The following is a 21,696-nucleotide window of genomic DNA, read 5'->3' as shown; positions in this document are numbered from 1 at the left end:
GAGGTTGCGGTGAGCCGAGATTGCGCCATTGCACTCCAGCCTGGGTAACAAGAGTGAAATTCCGTCTCAAAAAAAAAAAAACAAAAATCTAAATCAGCTGGGCGGTGGCTCATGCCTGTAATCCCAGCATTTTGGGAAGTTGAGGTGGGCAGATCACCCGAGGTCAGGAGTTCAAGACCAGCCTGGTCAACATGGTATCTCTACTAAAAATACAAAAAAATGGCCAGGCGTGGTGGCTCACGCCTATAATCCCAGCACTTTGGGAGGCAAAGGCGGGTGGATCGGGAGGTCAAGAGATCGAGACCATCCTGGTCAACAAGGTGAAACCCTGTCTCTACTAAAAATACAAAAATTAGGTGGGCATGATGGTACGTGCCTGTAGTCCCAGCTGAGGGACTCGGGAGACTGAGGCGGGAGGCGGAGGTTGCGGTGAGCCGAGATTGTGCCATTGTACTCCAGTCTGGGCAACAACAGCAAAACTCCGTCTCAAAAAAAAATTAGCTGAGCATGGTGGCGTGCACCTTTAGTCCCAGAGGCTGAGGCAGGGGAATCGCTTGAACCCAGGAGGTGGAAGTTGCAGTGAGCCGAGATCGTGCCACAGCACTCTAGCCTGGGTGACAAGAGCGAGACTCCATCTCAGAAAAAAAAGGTGAGTCAATCATTTCTTACCTTTTGGCTAAGATCAAGTGTAAAAGTTACATTAGCACCTGTTACTCACCTGTTGTCTCTGAACTTGCTGACCCCACCCACGGGTCCTCTGTTTTGCTTGCTCTCTGAAAAGATACCTGCCTCTGGACATTCAGGCGGCTCCACCCCATCCCCTCCTTCCTCTGCTTTCTGTGACTGTCCCTGCCATTTTCCCCCCAGGGCAGGAGCTTGGCCTCTGCTGGTCTCTTCCCTCCCCAGCACCTGGCACAGCTGGTTCATGATAGGCCTTAGATACCTGTGTCAGGGAGATAAACCTGACACCCTGAAAGATTATATCCCATCTCTTTTATTTCCTGATCCTCTCAGGAGAGACAAGAGAAAGCTCTGGGCATCCTGACATACCTGGGCCAGAGTGCAGCGGAGGCCCAGACTCAACCCCCTTGGTACCAGCTCCCACCAGAGCGAGGGGGCCACCCACCTGGCCCAGCCCCAGATGAGAAGATCAAGAGCCGCCTGGACCCTCTGCAGGAGATGCAGAAGCATCTGGGGAAGAAGAGACGGCACAGCAGTGATGAAGGCAATCACAGCAGAAAGGAAAAGGAGGGGTCTGAGAAACAGCGACCCAAGGGGTAAGAAGGAGGACCCTGCCCTGGCAGACCAGGACCCAGATCTTCAGGGCTTGGCAGCAGCCTAGCATAGGCACAGCAGGAGCTCTGGTTGGAACAGTGGTTCTCAACATGTGGTCCAGGGAGCCCCAGGGGTCCTGACTCCCTTTCCCGGGCGTGCCATGGCGTCAAGCCTATTTTCCTAACACAGTTTGCCTTTTACACTCATTCTCAGGCAGGTAGTGCAGGTTTCCAGAGTACATGATAAGAAGACACCCTTACTGTGATGGGTAATGGCACAGATACTTATGTCCAAGTTTTCTTAGTTTTCACTTCTGATTTGCATTATATTAACAGAACCCATTTAAACAAAAGTTCTTGGGATCCTCAGTTTTTAAGAGTATAAAGGGGTCCTGAGACCAAAGAGTTTGAGAACCGCTGGGTTAGACTGTAAAAGCAGGCTTATATCCCCAGGATACTGTACCGCTGCTCTAGAGAGGGTACACTGCCTGTAATCTTTTTTTCTCCAGAAAGGGAAGCTGAGGCCCAGAGAGAGCCAGGGGCTGCCCAGTGTGCTTTCTTGATGTGGAGGAGCATCACATTTTAAAGACTGGGGAGGAATAAAGCCCACAGGAAGGCAGGCCAGAAACATGCCCATGGCGTCCCAGCACCAAGTGGCTTCTTCCAGCAGGCCCTAAGAGCCAAGGCTGGGGTGTGCTGGATGCAGGCCAGGGTTCCTGGTGGCAGCTCCCTCTGGGAGAGTCTGGGGGAACGGCCTCCTAGGGGGACTACCAGCTTTCTGACCTCAGTCCTCTCCCTGCAGGCCTCCATCCCTGGACCAGCTTCGAGCTGAACGTCTTCGGAGGGAAGCAGCCGAGAGGGCTCGAGCGGAGGCCCTGCTGGCCCGGGTCCAAGGCCGGGCACCACAGGAGGGTAAGCAGGAAGAGGAAGAGACAGATGACCGGCGGCGGCGGTACAACTCCCAGTTCAACCCCCAGCTGGCCCGGCGCCCCCGCCAGCAGGACCCTCACCTTGCTCACTGACTCCTGAGGGGGTACAGGAGAGGCCGCTACTGCCAGCCGTCATATAAAACTATTTATTCATAAATATTTTCCAAAATGAAAATAGGTTTACCAAAAAATGTCCCTCACTGGGGAGGGGAGGAGGGGGCATCCCTCGCCCCCGGGCCCCCAGGGTGGGGCTGAGAAGAAACCTCCCGGCCCCTTCCCTGCTTCCTGGGAGAGGGGGATGCCCCGTGGCCTGGGGCCTCCCTCCAGTCTTCCAGGGCAGGGCCCTCACCTGGGCAGGGGATCAGCATGCGGGGGAGGGGGTTGGTAGAGGGAGGGGCCGGTGTCACTGGAGGTCCCGGTCCTCCAGGTAGCGGTACTCAAAGGTGAAGCCTTCCTTCTTCCGCTGGCCCCACTTCTCGTAGTCAAAGTAGATGTAGGTGCCCTGGCCGGGGGAGAAGGCGGTCAGTGAGTGGACGAAGAGGTGGTCTGGGATCTGGGCCGGACCAACAGACAAAGGGGACAGTTCTTAGGCCTGTGGATGTGCCAGGCACTGGGCCAGCTGCCCTGCACACACGTGCACTCATTCTACCCTCACAAGGTGGTTCTTGGGTTATAAACATTATCATGCCCACTTCATCAAGGAGGAAGCGGAGGGAACAGCAGAGAGCTTCCACCGAGGCCAGCTGCCAGAGTGGGGCCCCAGCTCCAGGCGTGAGTGAGTACAAGGCCTTTGTATTCTTGAGGGCTGTGGCTTTTGAACATCTCTCTCGTGCAAGTACAGGATGCACGGCCTAGCATTTAATCTTCACAAAGACCTCAAGGCAGTGGGTACTGTCACCCTTGTTCTAAAGAATGGAACATGCTCAGAATCTAAATCTAAGCACTCTGCAGGGATATTTTATTGGCGGTGGCAGAGGTGTGGGAATTTCTGAATGACTGGATGCCCTGAAATGTACTAACTTGGAGGATGGTTCTGGGCCAAACCAGGAAAGGATAGGTCAGTAGTTAATGTCTGAGGGCACGATGGGAGAGGAGCTAGCTTCTGAATGAACGAATGTCTGAAATGCTTTCAAGAATGGCAGCCTGGGAGAACTAGGAGAAGGGACTGAGTTCTCTGAGGACAAGGACCTTGCAATATTCATCCCCATGAAGGGGCTCGGCATCAGGGAAGTCTTTGGTGGGGGAAAAAAAAAATCACTGTGGAACACACCAACTGTAAGTAATTTGAAAAAAAAAATCATGACACTTACTACGTAGCAGTCACCATCAAATACTTACATGTTATTAACTCATTTAATCTTCATAACAACTGCAGTAGGAGGGCCTCTTCCCCCCAGTTTTTACAGATAAGGAAATTAAGACAGAGGTTCAAGTGACTTGCCCAAAGTCACCCAGCTAGAGCTGGGCTCAAACCCAGGCAGGCTGGCTCCAGAGTATTTGCAAGAAGCATGAATTGCCAATTATTAGAACTTGAAAAGACCATTAAAAAAAAAATAGCTTCCCCACTGAGTGTGTGCTGGGTGCTGGGACCTGGCGGTGGAGGGGGCCATCAAGGTCCCTGGGCACCAGAACCCACAGCCTGTGCCGGGAGTCTCACCGGGAAATCCCACACCCATGTCAGTGCCCAGCACCGCACCACGGAGGCGCTGAGCCAGGTGGCTCCGGGAAGGTCTCTCGGGAAGGGCCATTTGGGCTAAGACCTACAGGAGCCCTAGGAGCCAGCCAACTGGAGGAGGAAAGGCAGTTCTCCAGGCTGAGCAAACAGCCCGAGTGAAGCAGAGCTTGGTCAGGCTGAGGGACTGCATCGCCTGAAAGGTGGAGGCAAGGGAACAGAGGCTGGCAGGGACTGCCTGGGGACTCAACCCCAACCCTAGCAGTAGGAAGAGTGGGGGCGGGGCCCTCACCTGCTCGAACTCGTCAGTGATGGTCTTGGGCTCCTCGTGCCTCTGGAACCACATCATGTACTTGGTGTGGAATCGCCACGACTGCTTCTTTAGGGCCTTGGCTGCCAGGTACTGTGCCTTAGTGCCCTGGGGGAGTAAAGGTGGAGAAGGGGATCAGGGGCCCCCCCAAACTTGGTGGGGAGCCAGGGGGACAGGGCGGGACATCAGGGCTGAACCCCGGCCCCCGCCACAGACCACAGTTGAGCTGGACAATCTGGGGCACAGAACATACCAATGCTGGTCAGGAGAAGGAAAATGAGACAGGAGGTGAAAATTAATTTCAGAGAAGCTTTGAGAAGGAAGAAAAACTATTGTGTGATGAGAGCTGAGACAGGAGGCAATTTAGAAAATTTCCAAAGTGGGGATGAGGGTGGAGGTCACTCGCTGGGGGTGGGAGTAGGTTGGACAGTTCCCCAGTGGTCTCCAGGGAGGCCTGAGAATGTGCTGATGAGCAGAGTGGGGTTAGCCTAGACTGGGGCTACTGGATCAGGGCTGGGGAGGGGCTGCAGATAAGCCAGTGAGCCACTGGAAGCGGGGCTGGGGCATGCTGCGGCCGACTGGCCTCACTCAACCCAGGCAGTTCTAACACCTCTGGGCTGGAAGCGGGAACAGGGACAGGCTGATTTAGGTAGGGGGCTGGGGGGCCCAGGACTGGGAATAGGGAGGGGGTGCGGTCCCAGTGGCCGCAGTGGGGCACCCACCTCACCCCTCCAGCCCGAGGGGGGACGGCGGCGGTGGCGGCGAAGCCGGGGGGCCCGAGGCTGCCCCGGGGGCCCTGCTGTACCTCCAGATAGTAGAAGATGAAGAAGAGTGTCTCGGTCGACAGGCGCTGGTAGAACTCCACAGTGTCCGAGTGTGGGGGTGGCATCTGGTGGTGGTAGGGGGGCGTCGGACAGGGGTTCCGGGGGAGGTACTGCCTGTGGGAGTATCGGGAAGGTCAGTGTGAGCTGCCTACCAGTCCTGCCCTCATCAAAAGAGTGCTCAGAAATGCATCCCCGGGTGGGGGCTGGTACAGATAGACCTGGGGCAGTGCTGACCTTCAGTGGGGAGCCCAGGTCAGGGGCCTGGCCCCCTTGACCCACAGCCTCACAGGTCCATCCCCTGCCTCCTCACTAAGACCTGAGTCCCAGCCCAACCCCCTTTCCTGCAGCCCCTCACCGGATACGCTCAGAATCAGAGGGATGAGGCATGTGGTGCCAGGCGGCCTCTTCCATGGCCTGCTGGTAGAGCTGCTCCTTGGTGAGGGGCACAGGGCCCAGTGGACAGACACCCAGTGACAGCGGTATGTTGACCTCTGACAGCTGCAAGGGTGGCTGGGCTGAGGCCGGAGGTGCTGATGTGCTACTGAGGATGATGTCTGTGGGGAAAGTGGGGGTGGCCCCCTCAGTGGTGAGGATAGGTCAGGGCCAGTTCCTCTTTGGCTCACTGCTTCCCCACCATCCTGGGACCCTCACCTCGCTCGGTCAGGTGCAGTGTTGGCACAGGATCCTCAATGCCAGAGCTGATGGCTGCCCTTTCCGCCATGGACTTCAAGGAGCTCAAAGTTTGCTCTGGGGCCTGGGGAGGAAACCAGAGGCCTGGCCTGAGCACTTGGGCTGCAGGAGCAAGCTTCGCCTGATGCAGGCCCCACATGCTCTCGCCTGCTCTGCTGGGAGGCTGTGGAGGGCCAGTGATCCACTTCTCGTGATCTACCCATAAAAGGTAAAAGCATCAAACTGGGGGGAAACCACTGGAAACCACTGACACAGTCATCAGCAGATGAACATCTAGTAAGTGGGACTCTACACCATGGAATACAGCACAGAAATTTTCAAAACACAAGTTCGTGACATACTACAGAGGAAAATGCCAACCTGCAGAACATGTACAGTGCGCTACCATTTCTGTCAAACAATGAGCCAATAGTACACGCTCCTTCACTAGGGCCACCTATACGTTGGGAGAGCCCCCACCTGTCTCGGAGGCAGGAGGACTGCATGCTCAGCTGTCTGCCTCTGACTGGCATGGGGTAACTGGGGTGGGGGCAGGCCCAGCCCTGCTAGGATTCAGTCTCCTTGCTGGTAACAGGTAGGCTGGGCCTCCAGCCCTACCACCACAGCCTCCTTTCTTATTACAAAGGCTACAGCAGGCTTCTGTTCTCCAAAGTCAGACCTGGTTCCCCCATATACTCTGGCCATGGGCAGCTGTCCCTAACCCCAGCCCTGTGCTGTCCTCTCCACAACGCTTTAGTCACCAAGGCTTATCTGTCCTGTTTATCTGTCATGCCACCATACCCCACACAGCCTGGGCCTGTCCTCTCCTGCCCAGCTCACTCTCCCTCTATCCTGTCCTCAGCCCCAGGGGACCTTTCCAATGAAGTCATGTTGTTCCTTCTTTACTTCAAACCTTGCCATAGTTCCTGACCACCCACCCCAGTGATTCATTTTTGCTGGTGGTGGTGTCAAAAGGTATGAACCCCTTTTGAAAATCTCAAAGCTTGTTGTTTCCCTTTTGCCACAAAAATGCACAGTTTCCTGTCCATAGTACTTACAAAATTTGGGCTGGGCGCAGTGGTTCATGCCTGTAATCCCAGTACTTTGGGATGCCGAGGCGGGTGGATCACCTGAGGTCAGGAGTTCAAGCCCCCTGCCTGACCAACATGGTGAAACCCCATCTCTTCTAAAAATACAAAAATCAGCCAGGTAGGGTGGTGGGCACCTGAAATCCCAGGTACTTGGGAGGCTGAGGCAGGAGAATCACTTGAACCCGGGAGGTCAGCCGGGCGCGGTGGCTCACGCCTGTAATCCCAGCACTTTGGGAGGCCGAGGCGGGTGGGTCACGAAGTCAAGAGATCGAGACCATCCTGGTCAACATGGTGAAACCCCGTCTCTACTAAAACTACAAAAAATTAGCTGGGCATGGTGGCGTGTGCCTGTAATCCCAGCTACTCAGGAGGCTGAGGCAGGAGAATTGCCTGAACCCAGGAGGCGGAGGTTGCGGTGAGCCGAGATCGTGCCATTGCACTCCAGCCTGGGTAACAAGAGCGAAACTGTCTCAAAAAAAAAAAAAGAACCCGGGAGGTGGAGACTGCAGTGAACTGAGATCGAACCACTGCACTCCAGCCTGGGTAACAGAGCAAGACTGTCTTAAAAAAAGAAATCTAATGCTTCTGTTGGACCAGAAACTGTTCCAAGAGCTTTACCGCAATAAGTTACTCTTCTAAATAATCCTGTATGGTAGATATCATCGTGATTACTGCCATTTCCCAGATGAAGGCAAGCACAGAAAAGACAATGCCAAGACTTGCACCTGGCCAGCCTGGGGCGCACTGCCACCCCGTGGAAGCCACGCTACAGTATCCTGGCTCACAAGCCAAGCCCCAGCTCCTGACCCTCCATGATCAGGAACCCCCACTCCTGTCCTGCTGCACTCAGCCCTACAGCCGGCGGCACTGCCTCCTGCAGAGTGGATACCTGCTCCTCTCTGCTGCATCCTGCCCAGCCTCCTCAGCATGCAGGCAGATGCGGACTCCTCCTGAAGCCCTTCCTGCAGCTGTTAGACCCCTGGTGGCTCCAGGTTTCAGCTGAAACATCACCCCCTCACAGAGCCTTCCTGGCCTGTCTCCCAGGTCAGGTCCCATGTCCTTCAGGGGACCCACGGCAACCTCCCCTGCAGCCACCCCAGCAGGGAAGCTTCCTAATAGTAGGAAGCAGGCTGCATTCACCCAACACCAAGCTTGGCCCCCGCTGGACTTGAACAAGTGCTGTCTTGACTGAAAACAGTTTCTTAGCTAGGAAAAGGAGGGTACTGAGCTAGGTAAGGGGTCATGTGAAGTAGAAAGACTGGTATGCTTTGTAAAGACAAATGGGGACAGAAGCTGAGGGCCTAGGGAAGATGAAGATGAAACCCAGAGGGAGCAAGCAACAAGTACAACCAAGAAAAAGGAAGAGACCCAGAGAAACAGCTTCAGAGGGAGCAAGAGGGGAGTATGAGAGCTCCCAGAGATCATGGTCAGGGGGAACGTGGTACAGAAAGATCTGGAGAAAGAGCAAGTGTGAGAAGGGGAGAGAAAGCCGGAGAGCAAGATCCAGAAAGGTGGGGAGGGTGCACAGCTAGAGACCTGGAGGAAAGGGACAGAAATGTCTGGAGTGCAGACAGCAGTCAGGATACAGAGGCTCAGGGGATATCTGAGGAGCCCACCTTGATTTCCGGGGTGGTGCTGAACTGCGGAGGCCCATTGAGCAGGGCACCAGCTGCCTTGGCATCACTGAAGCTAGGCGTTGGGGAGCTGGGAGGATTCACAGGCAGTGGCACCAGGAGGCTGGGTCCCCCCGAGTTGTTCCCTGAGCCTGGGGCCACGCCCCCAGCCCCTGTCGGGGCTGCCGCACTGGGTTCCTTCCTGGAGAGAGAGCATGGAGGAGAGGGGCTCAGAAGAGGGTCCCTGAGGGTGGGATGGGCAGACAGGCCTGGCTGGAGAGAGGGGAGCCTGCACAAATCAGAAGGCATCTGAGAGGGGCAGCTGAGGGCCGACAGATGGGAGAAAGAAGTGGCTCTCTGGGTAAACAAAGGCAGAGCCCAATTTTTGGAAGTTTCTCATCAGTAGAGCAGAGTTTCGGGGATGGGGGTGAGGATTCTTGGGTGCTCCACCAGGCCACACAGGCTGCCTTGGGCAGGCCAGCTGGTGCTGGGGCGAGGGGGCCAGGAAGGCCTTTCCTTTGTGCATATTGTTAATTAAGCTCTTTCTTGGGGCATTCTTTGGGAAATGGAGATCCAGTGGAACTGTCTGAGCTAAGATTTGGAGGAGTAGCTACAGAGGAATGAGGACTTTGAGACAATTCAATGTGAAAAGTGGAAGAGTGACCTCCTGTCAAGTAGCCTCGGGCGGGTAACAGAAATGGGGAAGAAAGGGTGTGGGGCTCTTTAGACAACTTCCACTTAGATGAGAATGTATTTTGGAACGTTATGAAGGGCAAAGCAGAGAGGCTGATATAATTTCCTTTCTGGAAAGAAGTGGGGGCACAACACCTGATGGAGGTGGAGGACAGCACTCGCTGGACGTTCCCAGGAGCAAGGGTGGGGGGCCCAGGACCCATCGAGGTGGGGGTGACGCACCAGTGCCTCTCTGTGCCAAAAGGCTGCCACCCCAACCCTGCCGACGGCCAAGACACTCACGAGGTGCTGGGAGGTGGGTTGTGGGGGCCGGAAGGGGGGCCCAGGGCCTGGCTGTTGGCATTGTTGCCCCCACTGCTGCTCAAAGCCACCTCTGCTGGGCTGTCTGCTACAACTGAGCTGTAACCTGGGAACAAAGAGCGAATGGAAAGGGCTGCCGGCTGCTGCCCAGCCCCGCCCGCACCCCCCGCCCCGATGATTCCCCACTCACTGGTGGCGCCATTCTGCTTGCCAGCCCCTCCACCGGCACTGCTGTTACTATTGCTGCTGCTCCCTCCGCCTCCGCCGCCACCTCCACCGCCTCCACTAGGCTGGACGCTGGGGGGCCGGGGCTGGGTGCTGCTGGGCCCACTGGGAGCTGGTGGGGCCACAGCCTGGGCATAGGGGGCAGGGGTGCCCGAGTTGTGGCTGGGAGCTGGACTGGCCTTGGGGCCCAGGGCACTTGGGGGTGCTGCTGGGGCGGGGGCCCCATTGTTGCCAGGGGTGGCGCTCAAGGCAGAGGCAGCGGGCGGGGGGCCAGAGGAGTAGGTTGGTGGCACAGCTGGGGACTGAGGGTGCTGGTTGCTGTGGACAGGCTTGGAGCCGTTTTTGGCTGGAGACTGTGGGTGGGAGAGAGCAGAGGGTCAGGACCCAGGGGGCCAGCTGTTCTCCCTCACCACCCACACCTCAGGCTCCACTTTTGTCCTAGCAGCCTCCTTTCTGGCCTCGCTGCCCCCAACTGCTCCCGCCCTCCTGGGAACCTGGGTGACTTTACTCACCCTCATGGCTTGCATCACCTTCATGCTTAAAACACTCACACTAATTTCCAGCCTGCCCAGCTTCCCAAGTCCTGCCTGGACACCACCCCACGGACACCCCCACAGGGATCTGACACACAACTTAGGTTGTCAGCCAGAGAAAATCCATCTGTCGGAAGCCAGGGGACTAGTGAGAAACACCTAAGTGTCCTCAGTATGTGATTAGCTGGAGCAGCCTAATGTCTAAGAGTAGAAGGAAAAACAGCTGGAAATTGGATAGTAATTCTGAATGTCACCGGAAGGGTCACAGAAACTACTCACAGGGCCGTAAATTACCAGCGCTCCCGAAAGTGGTGGGAGGGTAAATGTGCTCCTGGCATCTCCACCGCAGGCATGCTGCCAACAGCAACTCAGGCTGCTGAACCTAACCGCCTCCTGGCTTCTTTCCACTCACCCCACGGGTACCTTGCGCTTACCAGGCGCCCAGCAGGACTCACTACCCACTTCTCTCCTACGATCGCTGCTTGGCAGTGGGGGCCTGGGAAGGTGGCAGAGCCCAGCCTGGCCCCTGGAGTCCCTACCACAGGTCTCTCTTCATCACCACCTGGCCCTGCTGCCCACCTTCCCCACTACCTGCAGGTCCCCTTAGTCTCCACACCAGCGTCCTCAATGCCCACTCAGGGTGTCCCCTTGGAACCACCATCCCATCAGCCCACAGAGGGGCCCTGGGCCCCGGCTGCTCCTGCCTAACATTCTTCTGTAGCAGTGTTTTCTGAAGCGTGCTGCTGTCCTGGGAGGTGGAGAAGCGCTGCACACCACTGTCCTCTCTCAGAAACACGCAGTGTGTGTTACTCGCACCACCAAGGCCCCATCAGGTCCACAAAAGCCTGAGCCCCTCAGCCTGACAATTCCAGTCCCTGTGCTCATAGTTGAGCCCCTGGCCCCACAGACCTGACGGGCCTTATCTCTCCACACTTCGAAGCTTTCTGTCACAATCTGCCTGAGTTACTGCTACTGCCTCTCCCTGCCAGGCAAACTCACCTGACTCTGAAACCCAGGGCCCTCTGCAGCAGCATCTCCTGACTGCTTGGCCAGGCTGGAGGTGCCCTGTGCCACTCCACAGCACCAGTCACCTGTCCACTTGCCTGCCCATCTGCCCTCAGGGCAGCACTGCTTTCTGACCCACCTGTGTCCACGAGTCCAGCCCAGGGCCAGCACTCGGGCCTCAATATGCCTTTGGGAACCAACAAATAAGTGAATGGCATGCCCATCAATTCCAGGCTCACACCCACCTGGCTGACTTCACTATCTGTGGAACGTCCCCGCTTCTTGTCATCTTCAGAGTTTTCCTGAGGTAGGGAAGGTGGAATAGAAAACCTGTATGACCTCTGGGGGTCTGACAGAGAAACACTAATCTCTCAATGCCCCGGGGACCTGGGCCCAGTTGACTGCCATTGCAGCCCCAGAGCTGATCAAATGGCTGTCCTTAATCTGCCTGGAGAAACCACCTAAATTCAGGCTCTCCAATGTTGTGCTCTGGGAGCCAGCACTGAGCCACCAGCCTCCTAGGATCTGGAAACCTGCTCTCCGCAGGGAATCCCACCCTTGGATCCCTGCCCAAAGTGGCCAGCTCCCCAGCCTCCTCAGGCAGCCCCGGCACTGGCCTCTGCCGCCTCCCACATCTAGGACTTAAACTGGCCCAGGATGGACCCTATTACTCTTTCTGTCCTTGAGGGACCCAGATGTAGGACCTTAGCGTGTGCTCCAAGAGCCTAGACCCTGGCTACCTCGATCTGTGTTTCCTCAACTACTCTCCCCTGGTCACTTTGGAGAAACCCAGATTTGTCTCCTCAAGTCCTGCCCTGCTGGAAACACGAGGTACTAGTGCCCTGTGGGGCCTCACCGTGGTACAGTTAGCTGGGCTGGGTGGGATGGGAGAGCTGGAGGTGGTCGAGGTGGGTGTGCTGCTGGACTGGTTGAAGATCTCATCCTCCATGTGGCTGTGGCTGGGGGGGGAGGTGGCGACCAGCGCCTGTGCTGTGGGGGCAGAAGGAGGGCCTGCTTAGTTGGCTCACACAGCCTGCTCTGGGCCCTCACTTCCTGTGCCACCATCAGCCCCAGGGCCTCACGAATGTCCTCGAGGTCCAGGTCATCGTAGAGAAACTCGTTCTCCTCGAAGTCGGGGTCCTGGGATGAGTCGACGTAGTATTCAACATCGTCCTTGATCTTGCGGATGGCATCGACGAGGATGGAATCGTTATCCAGCATGCGCAGGATGGTCTCCAGCATGCGCACGTGGTAGCGGTGCTTCTCGATGTGCCGCTTCAAGCCCTCGATCCGGTCCTGCTTCTGCTGGCGAGCCCAGGGCCAGGCTCAGGGGCTGCAGAGCACCTGCTCGGCCCCTCCTGCCCCCACAGAACCTGTCCTCAGTCCCTGACCCCTGTGGAGACCCAAAGCCTCCATTCCAGCCCCTTCTGGGGTGGGCCAGTATGGGGTCCACCCACCCTCTGACCCCTGTGGGAGCAATCTCAGCCTTCTGACATCTTGGGATCCCACTGCTCCTTCCTCTCCCCAGAACTTTCTGGCTCCAGGAGTCTTTGGAAACCTCTAAATGACCCAGAGGTCCCTGTGCCATCCCACGACTTGGCCTCCACCTGCACCTCACCTGACAGCCCAGATTTCTCAACTGAGCGCACCCACCGGCCGTGACTACCTCTGGCACGCCCCCCACCCCTGGCTTGCTCCAGCAGTAATAATGATAACCGCCATTTGTGACGAGCTTGCTGTTTAGAATAATGATGATGATTCTGTCATCACTAGGCCTCCCAACCCTATCCATTTATCCCCAAGGGAGCCCAGATTCATAAGCCTCGCTCCTGCCCTCCCCTCGAGGACTCTTTACGATTTAACAACTTAGCCTCAGTTCTAAATCCCTGCTCCGTTGAAGGACCCAACAACTCCCCTCCAAGCCCGTGGTTCCCAAACCCCTCAGAGTCTGACGCCCAACCCTGTCATCATCTACTTCCTGACCCTCTCCCACCCACAGCTTCCCTGAGGATCTGGCTCTCCCCTCCTTGTCTTTCTGGTTTCAACAAGTCTCTACAGTCTGTATCCCTCTGAAATCATACCCCACAATCCTGGATTCTAGAACCTGGGACCCCAGCATCCAGCTTTGTCCCAGACTCCTCTCTTCCTTCAGGCCTGGTTCTCTGCTTTCTCCATATTCTGCCTTGTCTCTAACTGTGCTCTCCCCAGAATCAGGGCCCTCTGGGTGCCATGAAGCCTCCTCCCATGGGTGTCCTTCAGGTCTCACACTTATTCTGGGGCCCAAGCTCAATGTGCATTCACCTTTCCCCAAACCGCTCCTCTTCACCAAGGCCCTGCTGTCTACCTAGACACCCAGGAGACCCTGAAATTGGGTCTGGCCTCCTCCCTGCCCCACCCAGGCAGCTGCTAAGCCCTCCCGATAGTCTCTCTCAAATCCCTAATCCCAGCTGCTGGCCCCTCTCCACCTTAGGAATCCAGGATTCAACTCCCAGGAGCCTAAATGACTGGTACCTCCTGCTGGCCAGCCCATCCCCGTCCCCATCCCCTTCCCGAAGGTGCTGGGTCTCCCTCACTCACATCCTTGTCGCCCTTCTTCTTGCGTGTCTGCACTGACAGTGACTCCACTTCACTCTCAAACTGGTCCACCTGCATGTTGAGCGTGTCGATGGTATTCTAGGGGAGGAAGAAGAGGAAGGCCATCAGCCAGGGTTCCCAGGTATGCCCAGGGCTCAGGATCCTCAGAGTTCACCTCCTGTTCTCTACCCCAACTCACCGTGAGCCACTGGCCAACCTCTTCCTTCTCCTTCTGGGCAGGGTCTACCTTCTGGGCCAGGCCCAGGCCCTCCTTGCTGTAAGCTTTGGTTTTGGTCTCTCGTTCCACAACTTTGAACCGTTCCATTTGCTGTAGAGAGTGCAGTTGGCAGGGGGGCTCTCGAAGGTGGGAAAGGAGCTGACTAAGGGCCAGCAGACACTCAGCCCTGAGCCTCATGACCCTACTTTCTGAGCTCTGAGTCTGCTGCCTCTTCCCTTCCCTTAGGTGCAGAAACCTTGCTTCTCTTGGGGACCTCTGGGCTCTGGCCACTCTGCCTCCACCCCTTGGGATCTCAAGAATCAGGTGACCTCCCCCCGCTCTGGGACTCAGGATCTGGGCTCCTACCGTCTCAATGAGCTTGCGGTTGTCTATAAGCTGCCTCTTGTCCTTGATCTCGTTGGATGCTACCCATGTCTTGATCTGGTCCCTCAGCCGCTGCAGATGGGAAAAGAAACAGTCAGACCTCAGTACCTGGGAATTGGGGCCCACAGCTCCTTCTCCCTGGGACCCAGCAGTCCACTCTCCCAGTTCCCTCTACCCTCAGGACACAGGTGTCCAGGCCCCCAGCCCCCTCACTTGTAGCTTCTTAATCTCCTTCTTTAGGTCAGCCTCATACTTTTCTTTCTGGTTCGCGTTGGCTGCATTATGGAGCTGAGGGATGGAGAAAATTCAGAAGTCAGTGTGGGAGGGGATGCCCCAGTACCCACTCCAGTGATTCTTCCTTATGCTAGGGACGCGAGGACCCCCGCATATCTATCCCCAATCCATCTTAGAACTGATTCTCTTAGGTCCTCAGCACCTGAATATGTAACCCCTCTCTCCCTGGTCAACACCCAGAGATACTGAGCCTTTTTCCTGCGCCCTCCTCTCTGAAGACCCAGATTATTAGGGCCTTGGCCCCTGTACCTTCTGCCAAATATCTTCAAACTGCTCCACGCCCTCGGACACCTTCTTGAGGCAGCGATCAATCTCACCTGGCCAAGGAGGAAGAAGGCTGTGAGAATCCTGCCCAGGCAGCAGGATTTAGAGAGCAGTCCTCAGAAGCGGGAGCACGTGGCTACAGGTGCAGTGGGAAGTCAGTCTAGTACCTTGGAGTTTGCGCTTGTCCGCCATCTTCCCTGTCCTACAGACGCACTCTCTTCATACTCTCTTGGAGACGGACGCTGCTAGGAGAGATTGGAGACGAATTAACATGTATTCCTGGCTGGTTCAAACCCAGAGCCATGGACCTCAGTCAGCACAGTGAGGTGGGTGGGAATGGTAAAGAGAAGAAACATCTGCTGTCCGACAGAGACCAGCCCCAGTTCTCCTGTGCTCACATGACTGCCCAGCATAGTGTCTGGCCAACAAGAGACCCTAGAAGTTTGTTGAAACAAGAAAAGATACACACTTTTTTGTGTGCCTCTAATCCAGGAAGTGGAAAATTCCTACAGCATGGAGCACCTTCTCCCCAGATTACACTCAAAAGGATTTTTCAGAGCAGGACAAAGTCATGCTGCACACAGCTGATGACTGGGATGAAGGCATTAGCCCTGGAGATCACACGTCCTACTCAGAGGGGCTGGGTACAGAGGTGGCTAGGAGAGGTCACCCCTCAGACAAGACAGGAGACAAATGAAACTGGCAGCTCACAAAGAAGGGCGCATGTGTGTCTGTAAGCTGTAGGTGAGGGAAGGAAGACTGGGGGTGGGGGAAAACGGCGAAGACCAGAGCTGCCTAAAACTATGAAGACCTGAGCCCACTCATACAGATAGCGCTGAATGCCAAGGAGAAGTGACTTAAACCACCAAGAAACTTATTCCAGAACAGAATCCTTAAGCCAAAAGGAAATAGCACTCCTAACCCAAAGAGGCTGATACCAAGAAGGGTTAGAGATTTGGGGGTAGAAGGCAGTACCCAAGAGAGACCTGAAAGAAGATAGAAATCTGACTAAGACAAGAGGGTGAAAAAGTACCGCAGCTGTGAGGGAGCCGATCTGCACACACGAAGTAATCCCATATCAAGTGGATTGGTAATTTAGACTCAGGAAAACATACACTATCACGGCAGGAGCCCAAAACTTAAAAGAGAGGAGCATCTTTATACTAAAGAAAGTTACATAGAACCCAGAGGAGACTGAGGTCAAAAGGGAGTTACATGGAGCTTTTAGTCTAGGGGAAGACACACCTTAGGGCCTGACAGTGAGAACAGGAGAGCCCTGGGGAGAGAAGCTTATGCTAAGACATCTGAGCCACCAGCGGAGGTTCCCCTCTTCCCCCCCAGGGAGGGGGCCTATCATGAAAGGAATAGTTCCCTGAGATCCAGGGGCTGCACCCATTCTACTTGTGCAGGGCAAGGGTACCCTGGAGTAGTCACTTAATGTAAAGGCAGGAACAGCCACATACTGAGGAATAAGAGCCTCAGTACAGAGAAAAGTCACACCAGGAGGGTCCTCACCCACTGGAAGGGAGCATCTGGCCAACAGTGCTGTGGAACACAACTCTGCAATGCTGGAAACACTGTCCATGTGCACTATCTGTTGGCCACTGGGCATCTGAAACGTGGCAAGTGTAATGGAGAAACTGAATCTTTCATCGTTAGTTACTAATCACCACATGTGCCTAGCAGCAACCCTATGGACAGGTGTGCTTTAGAACAAGAAGCCCATAAAGGACAGGACTGGGACCTTAACCAGCCCTGTTGAGGTTTCTCCCAACACTGCAGGGACCTATCTGGTGGTAGTAGGTAGGAGTGCTAACTTACACTTGAGAGAACTTAAATCTCCTCAGTAAAAGGCCCAACCTAAAGAAAACAGCAGCACCACCCGCCTAGAGTCAGCCAACATGCCATACAAGGGGAATCTAAGGCAACGCAACCAACAAAAAGACCCAGGAGAAAGTGCCCCAGAGGGGACTCAGACTGAGGAGGGGCAAGTCCCTTTGATCCAGGCCAGGGCCTGGACACAAACCCTGAGGTGTGCAGGGATCCTCACCAAAGTCCAACACCCCAACACAGAAAAGCCTCTTACTGCAAAAGGGAACAAGAATGTGGAACCAGAGCTTACACCCCCCCTTTCCATCCCAAGAAGTCAACAGAGGGGCATGGGCAGGTGCTCCTGCCCTCAAGAAAGAAGAGGTCTCATGGGCTACACCCCCAAACAAGGCTATCAACATCTTAGGGAGGTGACACCCTCCCTGCACCTCCACATGGAAAAGACTGGTACCCTAGTGGAGAGAAAGAATACCCCCCCGAGAGGAGACCACCCTGTGGCAGCAAGAGAAGGAAGTCGTGACGGTGCCAGCAGCCAGGTGGAGGGGAACAAGAGCCCTAGCCCAGAGGTGGTGCTTCAGACAGAACAATGTGACATCAAAGTCAGCAACAGCTGAGACCCAGCGGGGAGGCAGCTCCTCCATAGAGAAGGGGCAAGTGTCCAAGGCCCAGGGTACTTGTCCCCTAGAGAGGCTGGAGCCTTAGCCACAGTGGAGACAACACCTTCCCCACGAAGAAAATCCCTGTAGTGTGAGGGTGTCTGTACCTCTGGTTCCCCCTAAAAAGGACCAGAGAGAAGGGGAGCTGGAGCTTCAGTCTCGAAGCAGAGATGCCACCATAGAAGAAAGAGACCCATTTGCTGTAGTCAGGGGGCATCCACCAAGATCCTCCAAGGAAGGTAACAATTGCAGGTCCACTCTTGGGCGCAGAAGAGCTTGTGCTCTGGCGGCAAGGGCTCTCCAGTAGCACTGAGCAGTCTGCGAACCTTGGCCCAGAAGGAGACTTACCCAAGAGGAACACTCATCCCCACAGGGAAGGGACCCAGGCTAAGGGGTCAGGTGAGGAGGACACCAGCCCCACAGGAACCAACACGCTAAAACAGGGGCCAAAACCAGTAAAGAAGACTCCCAAACTTCACCTTAGGGAAGATGATACCACCACACAAACACCTGAGGAGGGAGGGAGGGGCAGGAGGCTCTGTCCTGGGGAGCTAACACCGGACGGTCCTTAATCTTGGGGACATCATGTGCCCACAGAGTGGTCTCTGTCATGAGGCGCCTTTGATCTGGAAGAGCTTTCGCCTCTGCAGCAAGGAGCTCCGGGAAGTGATGAAGGGTGATCCTTAACCCTGGTGGCTGCTGATGTGGCCAGAGAGGCTCTGAGACTCTGGAAGGAGGATATGTTAGGTCCTGGGGTGGAGGCTGTCATCTCCACTGAGATGCCCATGCATAGAGTGGGGAGCTGGAAACCCCCACCTTGAAAGGCTACACCAGAGGAGTCTCTGGTCCCAGGGACGGGGACTACAATGGAGTCTCCCACTTGAGGCTCAGGCATCTGACATCACACAGCCAGGAACCTCTACCTTACCCCATACAGTAAGAAATCAAGAGGAGGGGTTAGAAGCATTAGCCGGGAGCACCTGCATCCAAGAGGAGTCCTCAGCCTTATGGTAGGGACACACACAGAGGCGTGGGCATCTCAAATCCAAGAGAGCAGCTGTACCAATACCAAGGACAGCAAGAACCTTCTGCCTGGGGCAGGCAACAGCAAGAAAGGGTTACTCTGGAGAGAAGGCACAGCCCCAAAGGGAAGCACCCCCTACTTCATAGCACAAGAACCAGAACCCGGGTCTAGGAAGCTTCCTACTCCCATGGGGTACCAGCACGGGGGTGGGCAAGCACAACCCTTGTTCTCCAACTGCTGACATTCAGTGTGAGGGTAGACGGGAAGACAGCAAACCCACAGTGGGGAATCTGATGCGAATAGCAAGGGCAGTGGGCCTCTTGGCCCCTGGAGTGATGACACCCAAAAGGAGGAGACTAGTGTGAAGAGGGAAAAAGCCTCATACCCAGGCAGGGGCAAAGGGAGTGAAGGAAGACACCAAAACCCCTCACCAAAAGTCCAAGAGAGCTCACCCCGGGGTGGGAGGGTGACCACGCTGCACTGAGAAGCAGGGGCTGCCTACAAAGAAGCGCTAGCGCTGCCCGCAGTGGGAGCCCACTTAACGTGGAAAGTGTGGGGGCTTCGTGTCCTTCACCAGGCACCTGAGCGCTGGGGGAGCCCAGCAGCCCCCAGTGCCAGGACCACAGTGGCCCTGACCTCACGGGAAGAGGCCCACACCCAGAAGGTCAGAGAGTCAGGATGCAGGGGAGTGCACCACTGCAAAGCCAGAGGCAGACACCACAATCAAGCGTGCGAGCCGAGGCCAGCTGTGGGCCACACTGAGGACGGTCCTGGAACCCGGGGCGAGGAAAGCCAGACTCCCCCAAAAGGCAAGCGCCTGGTGCTGCGGGATGGGGAGGCTCGAGCCACCCAGGGCACTTCTCGCTAAGAGAGGGAACTGCTGAGGAAACTTCGGCTGAGGCTCCAACTAACGCGGAGTTTCTCCTCCACTCCTCTCCGAAGACGCCCCCATCCGATACGGAGGGGCGGCTGGAACCTGAGACCCAGGGGAAGCTGCGCTCCGGGGAGCAGGGAAGAAGGATGCAGAGGGCCGCCGTCGCCCCGGGAAGGGGGACACCCCACCCAGGGGGGTCCTCGTCCGGGGGACTAGCACCCCCCACGCTACCGTCGAGGGAAGAGAAGCCCCGACGCGGAGGACCGAGGCCGAGGGGGGCAGGCACCTGAGCCCGAGAGGGCGGGCACCTGGGACCAGGGGCGCCTCCATCCTTCCAGCCAGGAGCCAATACCGACACGGAGAGGGGCGGGCACCTCGCGCCCCGGAGGCTTCGCACCCTCACACCCCCACCGGGGGGCCCGACGCGATGCCACGCGGGGAGGCGGCGGCGGGCGGGGCCCGGGGTCCGGGTCGCGGAAAGACCCCCGGGCGGCGGTGAGGGGCGTGAAGGAGGCGGAGGAGCAGGAGGGCGAGAGGGAGGGAGCCGCCCCCCGCGGGGAACCCCGCGCTGCAGAGGCGGCGGCAGGGGGCGGGCGAGGAGAGACCATGTCGCGACAGACGGCGGTGTCGCCAGGGCGGGAGGCCGCAAGGAGGGTGGCCAGTGGTGCCGGGAGGGAGGAGGGGAAGGGGTCCGGCCCAGTCGAGCCTGACGCTCTCACCACAGGAGCTGGCGCCGCCGCTGAGGAGCGTATCGCGACAGGCGGGGGAGGCGAGCGCCCGCCGCCTTTTTCTCGCGCCCCGGGCCCGGGCGCTATCGCGATAGCGGCGCGAAGCGGAAGTGGGGTTGGGGGAGTGGGCCCGGGGTTGTTCTGACGACGGGGGTCGGGGCTCAAGGGACGCCGCGGCGTCTGCCGATGGCTCCGCGGAAGCTGACCGGGCCCGGTCCAAGATGGCGGCGGCGGAGGAGGCCTCCCCTCCTCTCTTCTCGTCTCTGGCGCCGACCCGCCCCCGAGCCCCGAATATAGGCCTGTCATTGCTCCCGCTGAACGTCGCTCCTGACCTTTGGGGGCGTTCTATTGGCTCCTGATAGGGATGCGCCCTGCCCCCTTTCGCGGATTGGGTAATCGCTCCAAGGCGCGGCGTTCGATTGGCCTCCCGCGCAGCCTGCTAGGATTGGCTCAGGTTTTCCTCCCGGCTCCTCCTCCTCCTCCCGCCTCGGGGCACAACACGCCAGCGCGAGGACCCGAGCGTCAATCAAGAGACCAGTGTCGTGCTGATTGGATGTATCCGCCCCCCTCTCCTAAAACAATTGGTCTGGGGGAGGAGCTAGGACAGTCCAGGGGCGGGAAGTCGTCCGTCAAGTTTAGAGCTCTTTTTAATTGGTTGCGGGGGCATATTCTGCCTTGAAGTCATTGGTTGGTCCTGGAAGTGGGTGGGGAAAGCGGAGGAAGGCATGGAGTGTGGGCGTTGGGGCCGTGTACCTACTGGGAGACAGACAGGTGCCTTCAAAGCGGGGGCCGAGCCGAAGTTATCTGCCAATCAAAACAGCCACTGGGCCAAGGGGGAGGAGCTGGGCAAGAAAGTCCACCCCATTATCCTCGTTGGCCCTGAGGGTTATCATTCATGCCAGTTTGGCCAATAGCGTGGCGAGTGGGCGGTCGCTGCTCACAGAGCGTGTGAACGAGGGTGTAGTCGGCAGACGTGGGACTTGGGCGCATCCCTTGCGTCCCGGCCAGGAGGGCTGCTCCCTGTCTCTCAGCTGCTTCGTCTTTCTCCAAGTGCCTCTGTGTTGGCATATCTCTGAAATTCATGATTTGCTGAGTGAAAGAAGGAAGGGACCAGACACAGTGCTTCTAAGCCACTGGCACTGTGCATAGGAGAGTTGGTTGGGAAGCGCGAGGTATGGAGTTTTTGTCCTGCCTCTGCCTGGTTACGTGACCAGATGGGGACAGTCATTCTCCTCTGCACCTCAGTTTCCTTAGTGTGTTGAGGACACTGCAGAAGGTACAGCGGAGACGGGTGGCTCCCTAATGCCTGCTCGTTTCAGGTCTCAGCTCCCTTGTGTTCTTGGGGAGAAAACTTCTCTGACCTCCCGGGCTGAGCGCTCATGTGCGGCTTGCTGGTTAGGATTTATTTTTGCACGTCTACTGTCATTTTCGTAATTATTCGGTTTCACTGTCTGGATTTTGCATCTCCAGCACTTCGCACGCAGGAAGTAGTCAGTAACCACTTGCCAAAGGAATAGATGAATGAATGTGAGGAATTACTTGTGATTGAAAACCTTCTAGAAACTGAGGCTTGCACGAACTGGGAGGCATTTGCCCAGGGTCACACAACTGAGATGGGAAGCCAGATACGCCCCTTCCTCTCTAGGTGGTGGGAAGTAAGAGAAATCCAGGGCAGAAGTGAACGTGAACTATTTTTTTTTTTTTTTTTTTTTT

At 56.7% G+C, this 21,696-nt stretch overlaps 2 protein-coding genes across 6 annotated transcripts in view; one reads left to right on the top strand and one right to left on the bottom strand.

Annotated features, from left to right (window-relative positions):
• Positions 1-3,446, top strand: part of LENG1 (leukocyte receptor cluster member 1) — a 5,639-nt gene extending 2,193 nt beyond the window's left edge. The window contains exons 3-4 of the mRNA XM_017497947.2: positions 1,015-1,277; positions 2,077-3,446. Of these exons, the coding sequence (XP_017353436.1) occupies positions 1,015-1,277; positions 2,077-2,296 (483 nt within the window). The 3' untranslated portion in view covers positions 2,297-3,446. The remainder of the gene's footprint in view (positions 1-1,014; positions 1,278-2,076) is intronic.
• On the bottom strand, positions 2,327-20,273 carry CNOT3 (CCR4-NOT transcription complex subunit 3). 5 transcript variants are annotated; one of them, XM_017497929.2, is made up of 18 exons: positions 19,975-20,273; positions 15,039-15,116; positions 14,857-14,924; positions 14,527-14,601; positions 14,296-14,385; positions 13,912-14,040; positions 13,716-13,811; positions 12,221-12,443; positions 11,995-12,128; positions 11,384-11,440; positions 9,566-9,953; positions 9,358-9,481; positions 8,386-8,584; positions 5,661-5,763; positions 5,365-5,563; positions 4,991-5,123; positions 4,168-4,293; positions 2,327-2,756 (listed from the first exon to the last, which is right to left on the bottom strand). In XM_017497929.2, exons 2-18 carry the CDS (start codon positions 15,061-15,063, stop codon positions 2,607-2,609), a joined length of 2,319 nt encoding a protein of 772 aa, XP_017353418.1. In that variant the 5' UTR covers positions 15,064-15,116; positions 19,975-20,273; the 3' UTR covers positions 2,327-2,606. The 5 variants fall into 5 exon arrangements, with proteins under 5 accessions (XP_017353418.1, XP_017353417.1, XP_017353420.1 ...); XM_017497928.2 differs by having other exon boundaries at positions 15,039-15,113; XM_017497931.2 differs by having other exon boundaries at positions 2,327-2,705; positions 15,039-15,113.
• Positions 20,274-21,696: the final 1,423 nt, after the last annotated feature.

Source organism: Cebus imitator, unplaced genomic scaffold, assembly GCF_001604975.1.
Source record: "Cebus imitator isolate Cc_AM_T3 unplaced genomic scaffold, Cebus_imitator-1.0 Scaffold235, whole genome shotgun sequence".
Taxonomy (NCBI): domain Eukaryota; kingdom Metazoa; phylum Chordata; class Mammalia; order Primates; family Cebidae; genus Cebus; species Cebus imitator.
This window is presented reverse-complemented; position numbering and strand designations above follow the sequence as displayed.

Excerpts from the sequence above, each read along its gene's own strand:
- CNOT3 (XM_017497929.2), bottom strand. The coding sequence starts at position 15,063 with ATGGCGGACAAGCGCAAACTCCAAG. Across the intron at positions 9,954-11,383 it reads CAGATAGTGAAGTCAGCCAG|TCTCCAGCCAAAAACGGCTC; the intron begins GTGGGTGTGAGC and ends TCCCACCCACAG. Across the intron at positions 5,564-5,660 it reads ACTGCACCTGACCGAGCGAG|ACATCATCCTCAGTAGCACA; the intron begins GTGAGGGTCCCA and ends CTTTCCCCACAG.